Source organism: Oncorhynchus masou, chromosome 5 (genome assembly GCF_036934945.1).
Source record: "Oncorhynchus masou masou isolate Uvic2021 chromosome 5, UVic_Omas_1.1, whole genome shotgun sequence".
NCBI classification, from domain to species: domain Eukaryota; kingdom Metazoa; phylum Chordata; class Actinopteri; order Salmoniformes; family Salmonidae; genus Oncorhynchus; species Oncorhynchus masou.
The window spans coordinates 91,623,971-91,646,875 of record NC_088216.1 but is presented as its reverse complement, the minus strand read 5'-3'; the positions used below and the strand labels follow the sequence as shown (position 1 = coordinate 91,646,875).

Genomic DNA, 22,905 nt, shown 5'->3' with positions numbered 1-22,905 from the left:
GTTTCTGGTATCTGTTGATGATCTGCTGATACGTATTGTTTCTGTTAGCTGATCGCCGTATTGTTTCTGATCGCCGTATTGTTAGCTGATCGCCGTATTGTTAGCTGATATTGTTTCTGTTAGCTGATATTGTTAGCTGATCTGCCGTAGCTTGTTTCTGTTAGCTGATCTGCCCGTATTGTTTCTGTTAGCTGATCTGATCCGTATTGTTTCTGTTAGCTGATCTGATCCGTATTGTTTCTGTTAGCTGATACGCCGATATTGTTTGATCTGTTAGCTGATCGCCGTTATGATGTTTCTGTTAGTTAGCTGATCGCCGTATTGTTTCTGTTAGCTGATCGCCGTATTGTTTCTGTTAGCTGATCGCCGTATTGTTTCTGTTAGCTGATCTGATACCCGTATTGTTTCTGTTAGCTGATCGCCGTATTGTTTCTGTTAGCTGATCGCCCGTTGTTTCTTGTTTCTGTTAGTTGATCTGCTGATCGCCGTATTGTTTCTGTTAGCTGATCGCCGCTTGTTAGTTGATAGCTGATACGCCGTATTGTTTCTGTTAGCTGATCGCCGTATTGTTTCTGTTAGCTGATACTCCGTATTGTTTCTGATAGCTGATCTGCCGTATTGTTAGTTGATCGCCATATTGTTTCTGTTAGCTGATCGCCATATTGTTTCTGTTAGCTGATCGCCATATTGTTTCTGTTAGCTGATCTGCCGTATTGTTTCTGTTAGCTGATCTGATCTGCCCGTATTGTTAGCTGATACACCGTATTGTTTCTGTTAGCTGATACGCCTTGTTAGCTGATTAGTTGATGATCGCCGTGTTGTTTCTGTTGATCTGCCGTATTGTTTCTGTTAGCTGATACGCCGTATTGTTAGCTGATCGCTGTATTGTTTCTGTTAGCTGATCGCCGTATTGTTTCTGTTAGTTGATAGCTGATCCCGTATTGTTTCTGTTAGCTGATCTGCCGTATTGTTTCTTTTAGCTGATATGCCGTATTGTTTCTGTTAGCTGATCGCCGTATTGTTAGCTGATACGCCGTATCTGTTAGCTGATCGCCGTATTGTTTCTGTTAGCTGATCGCGTATTTAGCTTACGCTGTTAGCTGATCGCCGTATTGTTTCTGTTAGCTGATACTCAGTATTGTTTCTGTTAGCTGATCGCCGTATTGTTAGCTGATCTGCCGTATTGTTTCTGTTAGCTGATCTGCCGTATTGTTTCTGTTAGCTGATCTTGTTTCTGTTAGCTGATCGTATTGTTTCTGATACTGATTAGTTTCTGATAGCTGATCGCATTGTTTCTGTTAGCTGATACTGCCGTATTGTTTCTGTTAGCTGATCGCCGTATTGTTTCTGTTAGCTGATCGCCGTATTGTTTCTTGTTTCTGTTAGCTGATCGCCGTATTGTTTCTGTTAGCTGATCTGCCGTATTGTTTCTGTTAGCTGATCGCCGTATTGTTTCTGTTAGCTGATCGCCGTATTGTTTCTGTTAGCTGATCTGCCGTATCTGTTAGCTGATCGCCGTATTGTTTCTGTTAGTTAGATCGCCGTATTGTTTCTGTTAGCTGATACGTTTCTGTTAGCTGATTATGATGTTTCTAGTTAGCTGATCTGCCGTTTCTGTTAGCTGATTTCTGTTAGCTGATCGCCGTATTGTTTCTGTTTCTGTTAGCTGATCGCCGTATTGTTTCTGTTAGCTGATCGCCGTATTGTTTCTGATCGCCATAGCTGATCGCCGTATTGTTTCTGTTAGCTGATCGCCGTATTGTTAGTTGATCGCCGTATTGTTTCTGTTAGTTGATCGCCATATTGTTTCTGTTAGCTGATCGCCGTATTGTTAGTTGATACGCCGTATTGTTTCTGTTAGCTGATCTGCCGTATTGTTTCTGTTAGCTGATCTGCCGTATTGTTAGTTGATCGCCGTATTGTTTCTGTTAGCTGATCGCCGCCGTTGTTTCTGTTAGCTGATCGCCATATTGTTTCTGTTAGCTGATCGCCGAATGTTTCTGTTAGCTGATCGTATTGTTTCTGTTAGCTGATCGCCGTATTGTTTCTGTTAGCTGATACACCGTGTTGTTTCTGTTAGCTGATCTGCCGTGTTGTTTCTGTTAGCTGATCTGACGCCTGTCTTGTTTCTGTTAGCTGATCGCCGCCGTCTTGTTTCTGTTAGCTGATCTGCCGTATTGTTTCTGTTAGCTGATCGCCGTATTGTTAGCTGATTATTGTTAGCTGATCGCCGTATTGTTTCTGTTAGCTGATCTATAGACCTGATATTGTTAGCTGATCGCCGTATTGTTTCTGTTAGCTGATCGCCGTATTGTTTCTGTTAGCTGATCGCCGTATTGTTGTTAGCTGATCTCCCGTATTGTTTCTGTTAGCTGATCTGCCTGATCGTATTGTTTCTGTTAGCTGATACGTTAGCCGTATTGTTTCTGTTAGCTGATCTGCCGTATTGTTTCTGTTAGCTGATACACTGATACGTGTTGTTTCTGTTAGCTGATCTGCCTGTATTGTTTCTGTTAGCTGATCGCCGTATTGTTTCTGTTAGCTGATTGTTTCTGTTAGCTGATCGCCGTATTTTTCTGTTAGCTGATCGCCGTATTGTTTCTGTTAGCTGATCGCCGTATTGTTTCTGTTAGCTGATCGCCGTATTGTTTCTGTTAGCTGATCTGCCTGTTAGCTGATGTTTCTGTTAGCTGATCTGCCGTATTGTTAGTTGATCTGCCGTATTGTTTCTGTTAGTTGATACTGCCGTATTGTTTCTGTTAGCTGATCTGCCGTATTGTTAGTTGATACGCCGTATTGTTTCTGTTAGCTGATACTCTATTGTTTCTGTTAGCTGATCTGCCGTATTGTTTCTGTTAGCTGATCTGCTCGTATTGTTTCTGTTAGCTGATCTGCCGCCGTATTGTTTCTGTTTCTGATACTCGTGTTTCTGTTAGTTGATCGCCGTATTGTTTCTGTTAGCTGATCTGCCGTATTGTTAGCTGATATGTCTGCCATTTTGTTAAAGCAGTATTGTTAGCTGATTTTATTAACTGCCGTATTGTTAGCTGATCTGTTACGTTTCGTATTGTTTGGAGTTAGAAATGTAAACCTTTAGAGTCCTTCATACAGTCTAAGTTTGGGGGACTACAGTAGCCGAGCTATTAGACTATCCTCTTGTAAAGGTTGAAGAGTCTATTGTCCTGCTAATAGCTCATCGTGCAAACGTTGTTAGCAGAATTCACAGCCTGCTACGTTAGTAAAAAATGCCTCAAATGTCATCACTACTGTAAATAAAAACACTGCATCTAGTGGTACAAATATATTATTGTATTCGATAAAAAAAAAAAAGACACATAATTTAAAAATGTTTCCTAACAAGTGGTTGCCATGGTAGATAATCCATTAATAATTGGTATGACTCGGCTCTCGGAACTCATTAAGAGGGGCGGATCTATATGAAAATACTGGCAGATCAATAAAATGTCCCTGTAGATCTAATTACATTTTGAGGATTGGAGGATTCTAAATATCCAAGGGGAAAATCTGGTCTGTGATATTGATTTAGAAATGTAAAACCCAACAGAGAATATCTAAGGGGAGTTTATGTAATTATAATGCAGGGTTAATAAGAATAATGGTCGGATAACAGATCGGCTCTCTGAACTCATTAAGAGGCTGCTTCTATCTTCAGTACAATCGTTAATTCAGAAGGTTAAACACATAGGTGTTAGGCCTGCAGTAGGTTATAATAATCTGCCTTCTGGCAATGTTACAAAATCAAAAAGGTATGGGTGTCCAGAACTATTAAAATCAACCAATGTCCACCTTTTAAATGCTTTATTATCCAAATGTTTAAAGTGCGTGTGGACGACCGAGAGAAACAAAATGGTGCCGTTTGAGGCCCTGAGGCAGAGTGATGCTGGAGATAAAATGAGTACAAACAAGAGGAAATGAAGCTTGTAACACGCATCGGATTATTCATTATGATGAGGATTTATTTTGTTTACATTCTTCATTGTAACCATAATGTCATAAATAATTTAACACCCACATGAGCAGCTTAACTTGGTCAAAACATTTATTTATTCAAGACTATCAGAAATAATGTTGGTACTTAATTATTTTGATCCAAAGCCAAGAATGAGGGAGTCACTCAAATCCTCACTGGACTCTTTCATTCAGTTTCTTCTGTACATCAGCAAAGAAGGACTCCGTTTCACTTTATATAGAAGGGATATCACTCTTTCACTCTGGTAAATACAGACCGTTTGTTATTTAAAATGATTTCTTTCTGTTTTTAGTGGGAGAGAAACCAAAAGCACACTGTGCCTATTTTTCAAAAATCGTCAATACATGTCATGTGACATTCCCCCATTTGTATTTACCCAAGCTCTGTCTTAATTCCAGGCCACCTTTATTTTTTTGAATTGATGCAGGACTCTAGTGCCAGAGAAGAGAGACTCTCAGACTGACAACACCTCCAATAATCTAGGAAAAGATAGTACATTTGTTCCACAGTTTAGATTACCGATAGATCAGCGTTATAACTCCCCTGTGTGATAGTGTGGTGCAGAGACAGAATGCCACCATCTACCACTAACGGTCGCGGCATAAACTCTAAACTTTTTCAAGCCAACTTCAATTCAGTTATTATAAAATGACACTTAGACTTGTATATTTGACCTTTTATAGTCTAGAAATGGACTCTTTCTAATAATTGACTCTGGCAAGTTTGCCACTGGCACTTCAGTAAGGGAGTAAAGCCGGAAGTCGAATCCATTGCATCCGTTGTTTGGCTGTGCCCACAGCAATGTTACAAAATCAGCTCGATAGGGTTAGATTTGAGACGAGGTGGTCAGGAAGCTGTCAGAGGTCGAGGTGAGACCGACCTTCATACCTGGCTGGGGCCTGTTCAGTACAGCACAACGTTGCTAAACATCTTAAAACATTTGTCTATTAGACATGGTAAAATACATGATTACACTTGTCCTGGCTGACTGAGGCTGGGTGGAGTGGTTAAATACATGATTCAACTTGTCCTGGCTGACTGTAGGCTGGGTGGAGTGGTTAAATACATGATTCAACTTGTCCTGGCTGACTGTAGGCTGGGTGGAGTGGTTAAATACATGATTCAACTTGTCCTGGCTGATTCAACTGTAGTAAACCAACAGGCTGGGTGGAGTGGTTAAATACATGATTCAACTTGTCCTGGTAGGCTGGGTGGAGTGGTTAAATACATGATTCAACTTGTCCTGGCTGACTGTAGGCTGGGTGGAGTGGTTAAATACATGATTCAACTTGTCCTGGCTGACTGTAGGCTGGGTGGAGTGGTTAAATACATGATTCAACTTGTCCTGGCTGACTGTAGGCTGGGTGGAGTGGTTAAATACATGATTCAACTTGTCCTGGCTGACTGTAGGCTGGGGAGTGGTTAAATACATGATTCAACTTGTCCTGGCTGACTGTAGGCTGGAGTGGTTAAATACATGATTCAACTTGTCCTGGCTGACTGTAGGCTGGGTGGAGTGGTTAAATACATGATTCAACTTGTCCTGGCTGACTGTAGGGTGGAGTGGGTGATTCAACTTGTCCTGGCTGACTGTAGGCTGGGTGGAGTGGTTAAATACATGATTCAACTTGTCCTGGCTGACTGTAGGCTGGGTGGAGTGGTTAAATACATGATTCAACTTGTCCTGGCTGACTGTAGGCTGGGTGGAGTGGTTAAATACATGATTCAACTTGTCCTGGCTGACTGTAGGCTGGGTGGAGTGGTTAAATACATGATTCAACTTGTCCTGGCTGACTGTAGGCTGGGTGGAGTGGTTAAATACATGATTCAACTTGTCCTGGCTGACTGTAGGCTGGGTGGAGTGGTTAAATACATGATTCAACTTGTCCTGGCTGACTGTAGGCTGGGTGGAGTGGTTAAATACATGATTCAACTTGTCCTGGCTGACTGTAGGCTGGGTGGAGTGGTTAAATACATGATTCAACTTGTCCTGGCTGACTGTAGGCTGGGTGGAGTGGTTAAATACATGATTCAACTTGTCCTGGCTGACTGTAGGCTGGGTGGAGTGGTTAAATACATGATTCAACTTGTCCTGGCTGACTGTAGGCTGGGTGGAGTGGTTAAATACATGATTCAACTTGTCCTGGCTGACTGTAGGCTGGGTGGAGTGGTTAAATACATGATTCAACTTGTCCTGGCTGACTGTAGGCTGGGTGGAGTGGTTAAATACATGATTCAACTTGTCCTGGCTGACTGTAGGCTGGGTGGAGTGGTTAAATACATGATTCAACTTGTCCTGGCTGACTGTAGGCTGGGTGGAGTGGTTAAATACATGATTCAACTTGTCCTGGCTGACTGTAGGCTGGGTGGAGTGGTTAAATACATGATTCAACTTGTCCTGGCTGACTGTAGGCTGGGTGGAGTGGTTAAATACATGATTCAACTTGTCCTGGCTGACTGTAGGCTGGGTGGAGTGGTTAAATACATGATTCAACTTGTCCTGGCTGACTGTAGGCTGGGTGGAGTGGTTAAATACATGATTCAACTTGTCCTGGCTGACTGTAGGCTGGGTGGAGTGGTTAAATACATGATTCAACTTGTCCTGGCTGACTGTAGGCTGGGTGGAGTGGTTAAATACATGATTCAACTTGTCCTGGCTGACTGTAGGCTGGGTGGAGTGGTTAAATACATGATTCAACTTGTCCTGGCTGACTGTAGGCTGGGTGGAGTGGTTAAATACATGATTCAACTTGTCCTGGCTGACTGTAGGCTGGGTGGAGTGGTTAAATACATGATTCAACTTGTCCTGGCTGACTGTAGGCTGGGTGGAGTGGTTAAATACATGATTCAACTTGTCCTGGCTGACTGTAGGCTGGGTGGAGTGGTTAAATACATGATTCAACTTGTCCTGGCTGACTGTAGGCTGGGTCGAGTTCCATATTGATGATCTCCTTTTTTCCCCTTCCTTTTAGCGAAGCCTCAGTAACACGGAGGATGAGTGTTCCCACCTGAAGGAGATGAATGAGAGGAACCATGAAGAGCTCAGAGAACTGGCTAATAAATACAACGGCGCTGTCAACGAGATCAAGGACCTCACTGACAAGATAAAGGTGATGGTTAGAGGACTCTATCTCAATTAGCTTTATTCCTCGCTTCCTATCTCCTCGCCTCCTTCTCACCTGTGCTGGAGAAGGTACAGGGTCCCTCCCCTCTGTGACCACCTCCAATAAGGTACAGGGTCCCTCCCCTCTGTGACCACCTCCAATAAGGTACAGGGTCCCTCCCCTCTGTGTCCACCTCCAATAAGGTACAGGGTCCCTCCCCCTCTGTGACCACCTCCAATAAGGTACAGGGTCCTTAACCAAGGATCTTCTCCAATTGGTTTTGAGAAAGAGGCGAGGAGATGGGATCCAGGAAACGGAGTAAGGATTCCTTGAGAAAAGTGCCAGGGGTTGGGGAGGTGGAATAAGCCTTGACTTGGTGTGGCAGAGATGAGTGATATTGCTATTGAGTGACCATCCCAACCAAAAGTACCCATAGCATAATAGTGTGTGTGTGTGTGTGTGTGTGTGTGTGTGTGTGTGTGTGTGTGTGTGTGTGTGTGTGTGTGTGTAGCTGGCAGAGGGTCGTCAGGAGGAGTTGACTCAGAGGGGTCAGATGGAGAAGAAGGAACTGCAGCTTTGTATTGATGAGATGGAGGAGAAGGAACAGGCTCTACAGGCCCGCTTTGAGGCCTTACAGGCTGATAACGACTTCTCTAACGAACGCCTCACTGCCCTGCAAGGTAATATAACACACACACACTGGTGCTGCAGACCGTTGCTGCGTTGGTTATCGGTCCATCTCCTCTCGATTTATGACTCTACCCCTGAGATGTCACTGTGTGGGGAAAAGTTTTCCCTAACCGAACCCCAGCAGGAGAAACGTGTCATCTAGGATTGGCTTGTTTTAGTCACTCCACATCCTCTAATCTATTGTTGTTGTTTCCAGTTGGTTTAGAACAGCTGCAGGAGAAAAGCATCAAGGACAACAACAGTTTAGGTGAGTGGCGGTCTGGGTGAGTGGTGGTCTGGGTGAGTGGTGGTCTGGGTGGGCTGGTGGTCTGGGTGGGCTGGTGGTCTGGGTGGGCTGGTGGTCTGGGTGTGCTGGCGGTCTGGGTGGGCTGGTGGTCTGGGTGGGCTGGCGGGCTGGGTGGGCTGGTCTGGGTGCTGGCGGGCTGGTGGGCTGGGTGGGCTGGCGGTCTGGGTGGGCTGGCGGTCTGGGTGGGCTGGCGGTCTGGGTGGGCTGGCGGTCTGGGTTGGCTGGTGGGCTGGGTGGGCTGGCGGTCTGGGTGGGCTGGCGGTCTGGGTGGGCTGGCGGTCTGGGTGGGCTGGCGGTCTGGGTGGGCTGGCGGTCTGGGTGGGCTGGCGGGCTGGGTGGGCTGGCGGTCTGGGTCTACCTTGCTAACTCCTCCATGTTATAATCTACTGACTTCTTCCGTGGGCTGGTTGTTCTTTGTTCGGTCTGGGTCCGGTCTTGCGGTTCTGGGTGAACAGCAGCTCGCTACTGGTTACTGTACATGGTGTTCATCAAGAATGGGCTGTACCCAGGCTCTGGTGGGCTATGGGATGTGCTGTAGCGGTAACTGGGTATGGGATGTGCGGTCTACTGTATGGGATGTGCAGGTAACCACCATACTGTGGGATGTGCAGTCTGGGTGGGCTGGCATACTGTATGGGATGTGCAGTCTGGTAACCACCATACTGTATGGGATGTGCAGTAGCAGTAAACACCATCCATGTTATAATCTACTGACCACCATACTGTTGGGATGTGCAGTAGGACAACCCATGATACTGTATGGGATGTGCAGTAACAGTAACCAACATACTGTATGGGATGTGCAGTGGAGTAACCATACTGTGTGGGATGTCAGTCAGCAGAATCACCATACTGTATGGGATGTGGTGGGAACCACCATACTGTATGGGATGTGCAGTAGCAGTAACCACCATACTGTATGGGATGTGCAGTAGGAGTAACCACCATACTGTATGGGATGTGCAGTAGCAGTAAACACCATACTGTATGGGATGTGCAGTAGGAGTAAACACCATACTGTATGGGATGTGCAGTAGGAGTAACCACCATACTGTATGGGATGTGCAGTAGCAGTAAACCACCATACTGTATGGGATGTGCAGTAGCAGTAAACACCATACTGTATGGGATGTGCAGTAGGAGTAACCACCATACTGTATGGGATGTGCAGTAGGATGTAACCACCATACTGTATGGGATGTGCAGTAGGAGTAACCACCATACTGTATGGGATGTGCAGTAGCAGTAACCACCATACTGATGGGATGTGCAGTAGCAGTAACCACCATACTGTATGGGATGTGCAGTAGCAGTAACCACCATACTGTATGGGATGTGCAGTAGCAGTAACCACCATACTGTATGGGATGTGCAGTAGCAGTAAACACCATACTGTATGGGATGTGCAGTAACCACCATACTGTATGGGATGTGCAGTAGGAGTAACCACCATACTGTATGGGATGTGCAGTAGGAGTAACCACCATACTGTATGGGATGTGCAGTAGCAGTAACCACCATACTGTATGGGATGTGCAGTAGCAGTAACCACCATACTGTATGGGATGTGCAGTAGCAGTAACCACCATACTGTATGGGATGTGCAGTAGGAGTAACCACCATACTGTATGGGATGTGCAGTACTGTATGTAAGCAGTAAACACCATACTGTATGGGATGTGCAGTAGCAGTAACCACCATACTGTATGGGATGTGCAGTAGGAGTAACCACCATACTGTATGGGATGTGCAGTAGCAGTAACCACCATACTGTATGGGATGTGCCACCATACTGTATGGGATGTGCAGTAGGAGTAACCACCATACTGTATGGGATGTGCAGTAGGAGTAACCACCATACTGTATGGGATGTGCAGTAGGAGTAACCACCATACTGTATGGGATGTGCAGTAGCAGTAACCACCATACTGTATGGGATGTGCAGTAGCAGTAACCACCATACTGTATGGGATGTGCAGTAGTAACAGTAAACACCATACTGTATGGGATGTGCAGTAGGAGTAACCACCATACTGTATGGGATGTGCAGTAGGAGTAACAGTAACCACCATACTGTATGGGATGTGCAGTAGGAGTAACCACCATACTGTATGGGATGTGCAGTAGGGGTAACCACCATACTGTATGGGATGTGCAGTAGCAGTAACCACCATACTGTATGGGATTTGCAGTAGGAGTAACCACCATACTGTATGGGATGTGCAGTAGCAGTAACCACCATACTGTATGGGATGTGCAGTAGCAGTAACCACCATACTGTATGGGATGTGCAGTAGGAGTAACCACCATACTGTATGGGATGAGCAGTAGCAGTAAACACCATACTGTATGGGATGTGCAGTAGGAGTAACAACCATACTGTATGGGATGTGCAGTAGGAATAACCACAATTAAGGTTGTCAACTATTTTGATTTACTACATTGAAAAACAATATAAACACAACGTGAAGTTTTGGTCCCAAGATACATGAGCTGAAAAAAAAAGATCCCCTAAATTTTGCAGTAGCACAAAAACCTTTTTAAGTCCCTGTTAGTGAGCATTTCTCCTTTACCAAGATAATCCATCCACCTGACAGGTGTGGCATATCAAGAAGCTAATTTAACAGCATAATCATTACACAGGTGCACCTTGTGCTGGGGACAATAGCAGGCCACTCTCAAATGTGCAGTTTTTACACAACAATGCCACAATCTCTCAAGTTGAGGGAGCGTGCAAATGGCATGCTGACTGAAGGAATGTCCACCAGAGCTGTTGCAAGAGAATTTGTTCATTTCTCTACCATAAGCCGCCCCCAACGTTGTTTTAGAAAATGTAGCGGTACGTCCAACCGGCCTCACAACCGCTGACCACGTGTGGCCACGTCAGCCCAGGACCTCCACGTCTGGCTTCTAAACCTGTGGGATCATCTGGTGGGGGGAATAAAGCCCTTTGTTTCAAAAACGTGTTCTGATTGGCTGGGCCTGGCTCCCAAGTGGTGGGCCGATGGCTGCGTCCCTGCCCAGTCATGTCAAATCTATAGATTAGGGCCTAATATATTTATTTCAATTCACTGATTTTCTTGTATGAACTGTAAAATCTTTAAAATTGTTGCATGTTGCATTGATTTTTGTTGAGTATTGCATTCTAATATAGGTTCTGCAATATGATGTTTTAATAGGTTTCTGCTTGTCTAGACTTGGGTACTGTATACTAATATAGGGTTCTGCAGGGTTAATGTATATTAATATAGGGTTTGAACTCGGGGGTTTGAACTCGCAACCTTCCGGTTACTAGTCCAACGCTCTAACCACTAGGCTACCCTGCCGAACCTAATATTGTTCTGCTGGTCTAGACCGGGGTACTGTATATTATTATAGGGTTCTACTGGTCTAGACTGGGGTACTGTATACTAATATAGGGTTCTGCTGGTCTAGACTGGGGTACTGTATACTAATATAGGGTTCTGCTGGTCTAGACTGGGGTACTGTATACTAATATAGGGTTCTGCTGGTCTAGACTGGGGTACTGTATATTATTATAGGGTTCTGCTGGTCTAGACCAGGTTACTGTATACTAATATAGGGTTCTGCTGGTCTAGACCGGGGTTACTGTATATTAATATAGGGTTCTGCTGGTCTAGACTGGGGTACTGTATACTAATATAGGGTTCTGCTGGTCTAGACCTGGGTTACTGTATATTAATATAGGGTTCTGCTGGTCTAGACTGGGGTACTGTATACTAATATAGGGTTCTGCTGGTCTAGACCAGGTTACTGTATACTAATATAGGGTTCTGCTGGTCTAGACTGGGGTACTGTATACTAATATAGGGTTCTGCTGGTCTAGACTGGGGTACTGTATACTAATATAGGGTTCTGCTGGTTTAGACTGGGGTACTGTATACTAATATAGGGTTCTACTGGTCTAGACTGGGGTAATATAGGGTTCTGCTGGTCTAGACCAGGTTACTGTATATTAATATAGGGTTCTGCTGGTCTAGACTGGGGTACTGTATACTAATATAGGGTTCTGCTGGTTTAGACTGGGGTACTGTATACTAATATAGGGTTCTACTGGTCTAGACCGGGTTGCTGTATACTAATATAGGGTTCTGCTGGTCTAGACCAGGTTACTGTATACTAATATAGGGTTCTGCTGGTCTAGACCAGGTTACTGTATACTAATATAGGGTTCTGCTGGTCTAGACCAGGTTACTGTATATTAATATAGGGTTCTGCTGGTCTAGACTGGGGTACTGTATACTAATATAGGGTTCTGCTGGTTTAGACTGGGGTACTGTATACTAATATAGGGTTCTACTGGTCTAGACCGGGTTACTGTATACTAATATAGGGTTCTGCTGGTCTAGAGCGGGGTACTGTATACTAATATAGGGTTCTGCAGGTCTAGAGCGGGGTACTGTATATTAATATAGGGTTCTGCTGGGATACTGTATATTAATATAGGGTTCTGCTGGTCTAGACTGGGGTACTGTATACTAATATAGGGTTCTGCTGGTCTAGACTGGGGTACTGTATACTAATATAGGGTTCTGCTGGTCTAGACCGGGGTACTGTATACTAATATAGGGTTCTGCTGGTCTAGACTGGGGTACTGTATATTAATATAGGGTTCTGCTGGTCTGACCGGGGTACTGTATATTAATATAGGGTTATGCTGGTCTAGACTGGGGTACTGTATACTAATATAGGGTTCTGCTGGTCTGACTGGGGTATATTAATATAGGGTTCTGCTGGTCTAGACTGGGGTACTGTATATTATTATAGGGTTCTGCTGGTCTAGACTGGGGTACTGTATATTAATATAGGGTTCTGCTGGTCTAGACTGGGGTACTGTATATTAATATAGGGTTCTGCTGGTCTAGACTGGGGTACTGTATATAATATAGGGTTCTGCTGGGATACTGTATATTATTATAGGGTTCTGCTGGTCTAGACTTGGGTACTGTATACTAATATAGGGTTCTGCTGGTCTAGACTGGGGTACTGTATACTAATATAGGGTTCTGCTGGTCTAGACTGGGGTACTGTATATTATTATAGGGTTCTGCTGGTCTAGACTGGGGTACTGTATATTAATATAGGGTTCTGCTGGTCTAGACTGGGGTACTGTATATTAATATAGGGTTCTGCTGGTCTACACTGGGTTACTGTATACTAATATAGGGTTCTGCTGGGATACTGTATATTATTATAGGGTTCTGCTGGTCTAGACTGGGGTACTGTATATTAATATAGGGTTCTGCTGGTCTAGACTGGGGTACTGTATATTATTATAGGGTTCTGCTGGTCTAGACTGGTGTCCTATTATTATAGGGTTCTGTATACTAATATAGGGTTCTGCTGGTCTAGACCTGGGTTACTGTATATTAATATAGGGTTCTGCTGGTCTAGACTGGGGTACTGTATACTAATATAGGGTTCTGCTGGTCTAGGGTTCTGCTGGTCTAGACTGGGGTACTATATACTAATATAGGGTTCTGCTGGTTTAGACTGGGGTACTGTATACTAATATAGGGTTCTACTGGTCTAGACCGGGTTGCTGTGTACTAATATAGGGTTCTGCTGGTCTAGACCAGGTACTGTATATTAATATAGGGTTCTGCTGGTCTAGACTGGGGTACTGTATACTAATATAGGGTTCTGCTGGTTTAGACTGGGGTACTGTATACTAATATAGGGTTCTACTGGTCTAGACCGGGTTGCTGTATACTAATATAGGGTTCTGCTGGTCTAGACCAGGTTACTGTATACTAATATAGGGTTCTGCTGGTCTAGACCAGGTTACTGTATACTAATATAGGGTTCTGCTGGTCTAGACCAGGTTACTGTATATTAATATAGGGTTCTGCTGGTCTAGACTGGGGTACTGTATACTAATATAGGGTTCTGCTGGTTTAGACTGGGGTACTGTATACTAATATAGGGTTCTACTGGTCTAGACTGGGGTACTGTATACTAATATAGGGTTCTGCTGGTCTAGACGGGGTACTGTATACTAATATAGGGTTCTGCAGGTCTAGACGGGGTACTGTATATTAATATAGGGTTCTGCTGGGATACTGTATATTAATATAGGGTTCTGCTGGTCTAGACGGGGTACTGTATATTATTATAGGGTTCTATATATTATAGGGTTCTGCTGGTCTAGACCCGGGTTACTGTATATTAATATAGGGTTCTGCTGGTCTAGACTGGGGTACTATATACTAATATAGGGTTCTGCTGGGATACTGTATATTAATATAGGGTTCTGCTGGTCTAGACTGGGGTACTGTATACTAATATAGGGTTCTGCATATTATTATAGGGTTCTGCTGGTCTAGACCCGGGTTACTGTATATTAATATAGGGTTCTGCTGGTCTAGACTGGGGTACTGTATACTAATATAGGGTTCTGCTGGGGTACTGTATATTATTATAGGGTTCTGCTGGTCTAGACCGGGGTACTGTATACTAATATAGGGTTCTGCTGGTCTAGACCGGGGTACTGTATACTAATATAGGGTTCTGCTGGTCTAGACTGGGGTACTGTATACTAATATAGGGTTCTGCTGGTCTAGACTGGGGTACTGTATACTAATATAGGGTTCTGCTGGTCTAGACCGGGGTACTGTATACTAATATAGGGTTCTGCTGGTCTAGACTGGGGTACTGTATACTAATATAGGGTTCTGCTGGTCTAGACCGGGGTACTGTATATTAATATAGGGTTCTGCTGGTCTAGACTGGGGTACTGTATACTAATATAGGGTTCTGCTGGTCTAGACCAGGTTACTGTATACTAATATAGGGTTCTGCTGGTCTAGACTGGGGTACTGTATACTAATATAGGGTTCTGCTGGTTTAGACTGGGGTACTGTATACTAATATAGGGTTCTACTGGTCTAGACCGGGTTGCTGTATACTAATATAGGGTTCTGCTGGTCTAGACCAGGTTACTGTATATTAATATAGGGTTCTGCTGGTCTAGACTGGGGTACTGTATACTAATATAGGGTTCTGCTGGTTTAGACTGGGGTACTGTATACTAATATAGGGTTCTACTGGTCTAGACCGGGTTGCTGTATACTAATATAGGGTTCTGCTGGTCTAGACCAGGTTACTGTATACTAATATAGGGTTCTGCTGGTCTAGACCAGGTTACTGTATACTAATATAGGGTTCTGCTGGTCTAGACCAGGTTACTGTATATTAATATAGGGTTCTGCTGGTCTAGACTGGGGTACTGTATACTAATATAGGGTTCTGCTGGTTTAGACTGGGGTACTGTATACTAATATAGGGTTCTACTGGTCTAGACCGGGTTACTGTATACTAATATAGGGTTCTGCTGGTCTAGAGCGGGGTACTGTATACTAATATAGGGTTCTGCAGGTCTAGAGCGGGGTACTGTATATTAATATAGGGTTCTGCTGGGATACTGTATATTAATATAGGGTTCTGCTGGTCTAGACTGGGGTACTGTATACTAATATAGGGTTCTGCTGGTCTAGACTGGGGTACTGTATACTAATATAGGGTTCTGCTGGTCTAGACCGGGGTACTGTATACTAATATAGGGTTCTGCTGGTCTAGACTGGGGTACTGTATACTAATATAGGGTTCTGCTGGTCTAGACCGGGGTACTGTATATTAATATAGGGTTATGCTGGTCTAGACTGGGGTACTGTATACTAATATAGGGTTCTGCTGGTCTAGACTGGGGTACTGTATACTAATATAGGGTTCTGCTGGTCTAGACTGGGGTACTGTATATTATTATAGGGTTCTGCTGGTCTAGACTGGGGTACTGTATATTAATATAGGGTTCTGCTGGTCTAGACTGGGGTACTGTATATTAATATAGGGTTCTGCTGGTCTAGACTGGGGTACTGTATACTAATATAGGGTTCTGCTGGGATACTGTATATTATTATAGGGTTCTGCTGGTCTAGACTTGGGTACTGTATACTAATATAGGGTTCTGCTGGTCTAGACTGGGGTACTGTATACTAATATAGGGTTCTGCTGGTCTAGACTGGGGTACTGTATATTATATAGGGTTCTGCTGGTCTAGACTGGGGTACTGTATATTAATATAGGGTTCTGCTGGTCTAGACTGGGGTACTGTATATTAATATAGGGTTCTGCTTCTGCTGGTCTAATATAGGGTTCTGCTGGGACTGGGGTATTATAGGGTTCTGCTGTATAGACTGGGGTACTGTATATAGGGTTCTGCTGGTCTAGACTGGGATACTGTATATTAATATAGGGTATGGGGTACTGTATAGGGTTCTGCTGGTCTAGACTGGGGTACTAATATAGGGTTCTGCTGGTCTAGACTGGGGTATATACTAATATAGGGTTCTGCTGGTTTAGACTGGGGTACTGTATACTAAATATAGGGTTCTGCTGGTCTAGACTGGGTTGTGTGTACTAATATAGGGTTCTGCTGGTCTAGACCAGGTTACTGTATATAATATAGGGTTCTGCTGGTCTAGACTGGGGTACTGTATACTAATATAGGGTTCTGCTGGTTTAGACTGGGGTACTGTATACTAATATAGGGTTCTATGGTCTAGACCGGTTGCTGTATACTAATATAGGGTTCTGCTGGTCTAGACCAGGTTACTGTATACTAATATAGGGTTCTGCTGGTCTAGACCAGGTTACTGTATACTAATATAGGGTTCTGCTGGTCTAGACCAGGTTACTGTATATTAATATAGGGTTCTGCTGGTCTAGACTGGGGTACTGTATACTAATATAGGGTTCTGCTGGTTTAGACTGGGGTACTGTATACTAATATAGGGTTCTACTGGTCTAGACTGGGTTACTGTATACTAATATAGGGTTCTGCTGGTCTAGACCGGTACTGTATACTAATATAGGGTTCTGCAGGTCTAGACTACTGTATATTAATATAGGGTTCTGCTGGGATACTGTATATTAATATAGGGTTCTGCTGGTCTAGACTGGGGTACTGTATACTGCATATTATTATAGGGTTCTGCTGGTCTAGACCCGGGTACTGTATATTAATATAGGGTTCTGCTGGTCTAGACTGGGGTACTGTATACTAATATAGGGTTCTGCTGGGATACTGTATATTAATATAGGGTTCTTCTGGTCTAGACTGGGGTACTGTATACTAATATAGGGTTCTGCATATTATTATAGGGTTCTGCTGGTCTAGACCGGGTTACTGTATATTAATATAGGGTTCTGCTGGTCTAGACTGGGGTACTGTATACTAATATAGGGTTCTGCTGGGGTACTGTATATTATTATAGGGTTCTGCTGGTCTAGACCGGGGTACTGTATATATAGGGTTCTGCTGGTCTAGACCGGGGTACTGTATACTAATATAGGGTTCTGCTGGTCTAGACTGGGGTACTGTATACTAATATAGGGTTCTGCTGGTACTGTATACTAATATAGGGTTCTGCTGGTCTAGACCGGGGTACTAATATACTAATATAGGGTTCTGCTGGTCTAGACTGGGGTACTGTATACTAATATAGGGTTCTGCTGGTCTAGACCGGGGTACTGTATATTAATATAGGGTTCTGCTGGTCTAGACTGGGGTACTGTATATTAATATAGGGTTCTGCTGGTCTAGACTGGGGTACTGTATACTAATATAGGGTTCTGCTGGTCTAGACTGGGGTACTGTATATTAATATAGGGTTCTGCTGGTCTAGACTACTGTATATTAATATAGGGTTCTGCTGGTCTAGACTGGGGTACTGTATACTAATATAGGGTTCTGCTGGTCTAGACTGGGGTACTGTATATTAATATAGGGTTCTGCTGGTCTAGACTACTGTATACTAATATAGGGTTCTGCTGGTCTAGACTGGGGTACTGTATATAATATAGGGTTCTGCTGGTCTATACTAATATAGGGTTCTGCTGGTCTAGACCAGGTTACTGTATACTAATATAGGGTTCTGCTGGTCTAGACCAGGTTACTGTATATTAATATAGGGTTCTGCTGGTCTAGACCAGGGTTACTGTATATTAATATAGGGTTCTGCTGGTCTAGACTGGGGTACTGTATACTAATATAGGGTTCTACTGTAGACTGGGGTATGTATACTAATATAGGGTTCTGCTGGTCTAGACCGGGTACTGTATACTAATATAGGGTTCTGCTGGTCTAGACTGGGTACTGTATACTAATATAGGGTTCTGCTGGTCTAGAGCGGGGTACTGTATATTAATATAGGGTTCTGCTGGGATACTGTATATTAATATAGGGTTCTGCTGGTCTAGACTGGGGTACTGTATACTAATATAGGGTTCTGCTGGTCTAGACTGGGGTACTGTATACTAATATAGGGTTCTGCTGGTCTAGACTGGGGTACTGTATACTAATATAGGGTTCTGCTGGTCTAGACTGGGGTACTGTATACTAATATAGGGTTCTGCTGGGACCGGGGTACTGTATATTAATATAGGGTTCTGCTGGTCTAGACTGGGGTACTGTATACTAATATAGGGTTCTGCTGGTCTAGACTGGGGTACTGTATACTAATATAGGGTTCTGCTGGTCTAGACTGGGGTACTGTATATTATTATAGGGTTCTGCTGGTCTAGACTGGGGTACTGTATATTAATATAGGGTTCTGCTGGTCTAGACTGGGGTACTGTATATTAATATAGGGTTCTGCTGGTCTAGACTGGGGTACTGTATATAATATAGGGTTCTGCTGGGATACTGTATATTATTATAGGGTTCTGCTGGTCTAGACTTGGGTACTGTATACTAATATAGGGTTCTGCTGGTCTAGACTGGGGTACTGTATACTAATATAGGGTTCTGCTGGTCTAGACTGGGGTACTGTATATTATTATAGGGTTCTGCTGGTCTAGACTGGGGTACTGTATATTAATATAGGGTTCTGCTGGTCTAGACTGGGGTACTGTATATTAATATAGGGTTCTGCTGGTCTAGACTGGGTTACTGTATACTAATATAGGGTTCTGCTGGGATACTGTATATTATTATAGGGTTCTGCTGGTCTAGACTGGGGTACTGTATATTAATATAGGGTTCTGCTGGTCTAGACTGGGGTACTGTATATTAATATAGGGTTCTGCTGGTCTAGACTGGGGTACTGTATATTAATATAGGGTTCTGCTGGTCTAGACTGGGTACTGTATATTAATATAGGGTTCTGCTGGTCTAGACTGGGGTACTGTATACTAATATAGGGTTCTGCTGGTCTAGACCAGGTTACTGTATACTAATATAGGGTTCTGCTGGTCTAGACTGGGGTACTGTATACTAATATAGGGTTCTGCTGGTCTAGACTGGGGTACTGTATACTAATATAGGGTTCTACTGGTCTAGACCGGGTTGCTGTGTACTAATATAGGGTTCTGCTGGTCTAGACCAGGTTACTGTATATTAATATAGGGTTCTGCTGGTCTAGACTGGGGTACTGTATATTAATATAGGGTTCTGCTGGTTTAGACTGGGGTACTGTATACTAATATAGGGTTCTGCTGGTCTAGACTGGGGGTTCTGCTGGTCTAGACCAGGTTACTGTATACTAATATAGGGTTCTGCTGGTCTAGACCAGGTTACTGTATACTAATATAGGGTTCTGCTGGTCTACCAGGTTACTGTATATTAATATAGGGTTCTGCTGGTCTAGACTGGGGTACTGTATATTAATATAGGGTTCTGCTGGTTTAGACTGGGGTACTGTATACTAATATAGGGTTCTACTGGTCTAGACTGGGTTACTGTATACTAATATAGGGTTCTGCTGGTCTAGACGGGGTACTGTATACTAATATAGGGTTCTGCTGGTCTAGACTGGGGTACTGTATATTAATATAGGGTTCTGCTGGTCTAGAACTATATTAATATATATTATTATAGGGTTCTGCTGGTCTAGACTGGGGTACTGTATATTAATATAGGGTTCTGCTGGTCTAGACTGGGGTACTGTATATTAATATAGGGTTCTGCTGGGGTACTGTTCTGCTGGTCTAGACTGGGGTACTGTATACTAATATAGGGTTCTGCTGGTCTAGACTGGGGTACTGTATATTAATATAGGGTTCTGCTGGTCTAGACTGGGGTACTGTATATTAATATAGGGTTCTGCTGGTCTAGACTGGGGTACTGTATACTAATATAGGGTTCTGCTGGTCTAGACTGGGGTACTGTATACTAATATAGGGTTCTGCTGGTCTAGACTGGGGTACTGTATACTGTATACTAATATAGGGTTCTGCTGGTCTAGACTGTACTGTATACTATATATAGGCTTCTGCTGGTCTAGACTGGGGTACTGTATATTAATATAGGGTTCTGCTGGTCTAGACTGGGGTACTGTATACTAATATAGGGTTCTGCTGGTCTAGACTGGGGTACTGTATACTAATATAGGGTTCTGTCTAGACTGGGGTACTGTATACTAATATAGGGTTCTGCTGGTCTAGACTGGGGTACTGTATACTAATATAGGGTTCTGCTGGTCTAGACTGGGGTACTGTATATTAATATAGGGTTCTGCTGGTCTAGACTGGGGTACTGTATATTAATATAGGGTTCTGCTGGTCTAGACTGGGGTACTGTACTGTATATTAATATAGGGTTCTGCTGGGATACTGTATATTATTATAGGGTTCTGCTGGTCTAGACTGGGTACTGTATACTAATATAGGGTTCTGCTGGTCTAGTACTGTATACTAATATAGGGTTCTGCTGGTCTAGACTGGGGTACTGTATATTAATATAGGGTTCTGCTGGTCTAGACTGGGGTACTGTATATTAATATAGGGTTCTGCTGGTCTAGACTGGGGTACTGTATATTAATATAGGGTTCTGCTGGTCTAGACTGGGGTACTGTATACTAATATAGGGTTCTGCTGGGATACTGTATATTATTATAGGGTTCTGGTCTAGACTGGGGTACTGTATATTAATATAGGGTTCTGCTGGTCTAGACTGGGGTACTGTATATTAATATAGGGGTTCTGCTGGTCTAGACTGGGGTACTGTATATAATATAGGGTTCTGCTGGTCTAGACTGGGGTACTGTATATTAATATAGGGTTCTGCTGGTCTAGACTGGGGTACTGTATATTAATATAGGGTTCTGCTGGTCTAGGTACTGTATATTAATATAGGGTTCTGCTGGTCTAGACTGGGGTACTGTATATTAATATAGGGTTCTGCTGGTCTAGACTGGGGTACTGTATATTAATATAGGGTTCTGCTGGTCTAGACTGGGGTACTGTATACTAATATAGGGTTCTGCTGGTCTAGACTGGGGTACTGTATATTAATATATAGGGTTCTGCTGGTCTAGACTGTATATTAATATAGGGTTCTGCTATACTTATACTATATAGGGTTCTGCTGGTCTAGACTGGGGTACTGTATAATATAGGGTTCTGCTGGTCTATTAATATAGGGTTCTGCTGGTCTAGACTGGGGTACTGTATACTAATATAGGGTTCTGCTGTATATTAATATAGTTCTAGACTGGGGTACTGTATATTATTATAGGGGTACTGTATATAATATAGGGTTCTGCTGGTCTAGACTGGGGTACTGTATATTAATATAGGGTTCTGCTGGTCTAGACTGGGGTATATTAATATAGGGTTCTGTACTGTATATTAATATAGGGTTCTGCTGGTCTAGACTGGGGTACTGTATATTAATATAGGGTTCTGCTGGGGTACTGTATTAATATAGGGTTCTGCTGGTCTAGACTGGGGTACTGTATATTATTATAGGGTTCTGGTCTGGACTGGGGTACTGTATATAATATAGGGTTCTGCTGGTCTAGACTGGGGTACTGTATATTAATATAGGGTTCTGCTGGTCTAGACTGGGGTACTGTATATTAATATAGGGTTCTGCTGGTCTAGACCGGGGTACTGTATATTAATATAGGGTTCTGCTGGTCTAGAGACTGGGGTACTGTATATTAATATAGGGTTCTGCTGGGGTACTGTATACTAATATAGGGTTCTGCTGGTGTAGACTGGGGTACTGTATATTATTATAGGGTTCTGCTGGGGTACTATATATTAATATAGGGTTCTGCTGGTCTAGACTGGTGTACTGTATATTAATATAGGGTTCTTCTGGGGTACTGTATACTAATATAGGGTTCTGCTGGTCTAGACTGGGGTACTGTATATTAATATAGGGTTCTGCTGGTCTAGACTGGGGTACTGTATATTAATATAGGGTTCTGCTGGGGTACTGTATACTAATATAGGGTTCTGCTGTTCTGCTCTAGACTGGGGTACTGTATATTAATATAGGGTTCTGCTGGTCTAGACTGTACTGTATACTAATATAGGGTTCTGCTGGTCTAGACTGGGGTACTGTATATTATTATAGGGTTCTGCTGGTCTAGACTGGGTCTAGTACTGTATATTAATATAGGGTTCTGCTGGTCTAGACTGGGTACTGTATACTAATATAGGGTTCTGCTGGTCTGACTGGTCTAGACTGGGGTACTGTATACTAATATAGGGTTCTGCTGGTCTAGACTGTACTGTATATAGACTGGGGTACTGTATACTAATATAGGGTTCTGCTGGTCTAGACTGGGGTACTGTATATTAATATAGGGTTCTGCTGGTCTAGACTGGGGTACTGTATATATAATATAGGGTTCTGCTGGTCTAGAAGGGGTACTGTATATTAATATAGGTTTCTGCTGGTCTAGACTGGGGTACTGTATATTAATATAGGGTTCTGCTGGTCTAGACTGGGGTACTAGAGGGTTCTGCTGGTCTAGACTGGGGTACTGTATATTAATATAGGGTTCTGCTGGTCTAGACTG

At 43.3% G+C, this 22,905-nt stretch overlaps 1 protein-coding gene across 1 annotated transcript in view; it reads left to right on the top strand.

The window, feature by feature from the left end:
* Positions 1 to 22,905, top strand: part of LOC135540443 (sarcolemmal membrane-associated protein-like) — a 147,829-nt gene that overhangs the window by 60,532 nt on the left and 64,392 nt on the right. Inside the window, 3 exon segments of the mRNA XM_064967071.1 lie at positions 6,964 to 7,101; positions 7,607 to 7,775; positions 7,982 to 8,032. Coding sequence (XP_064823143.1) covers positions 6,964 to 7,101; positions 7,607 to 7,775; positions 7,982 to 8,032 — 358 coding nt within the window.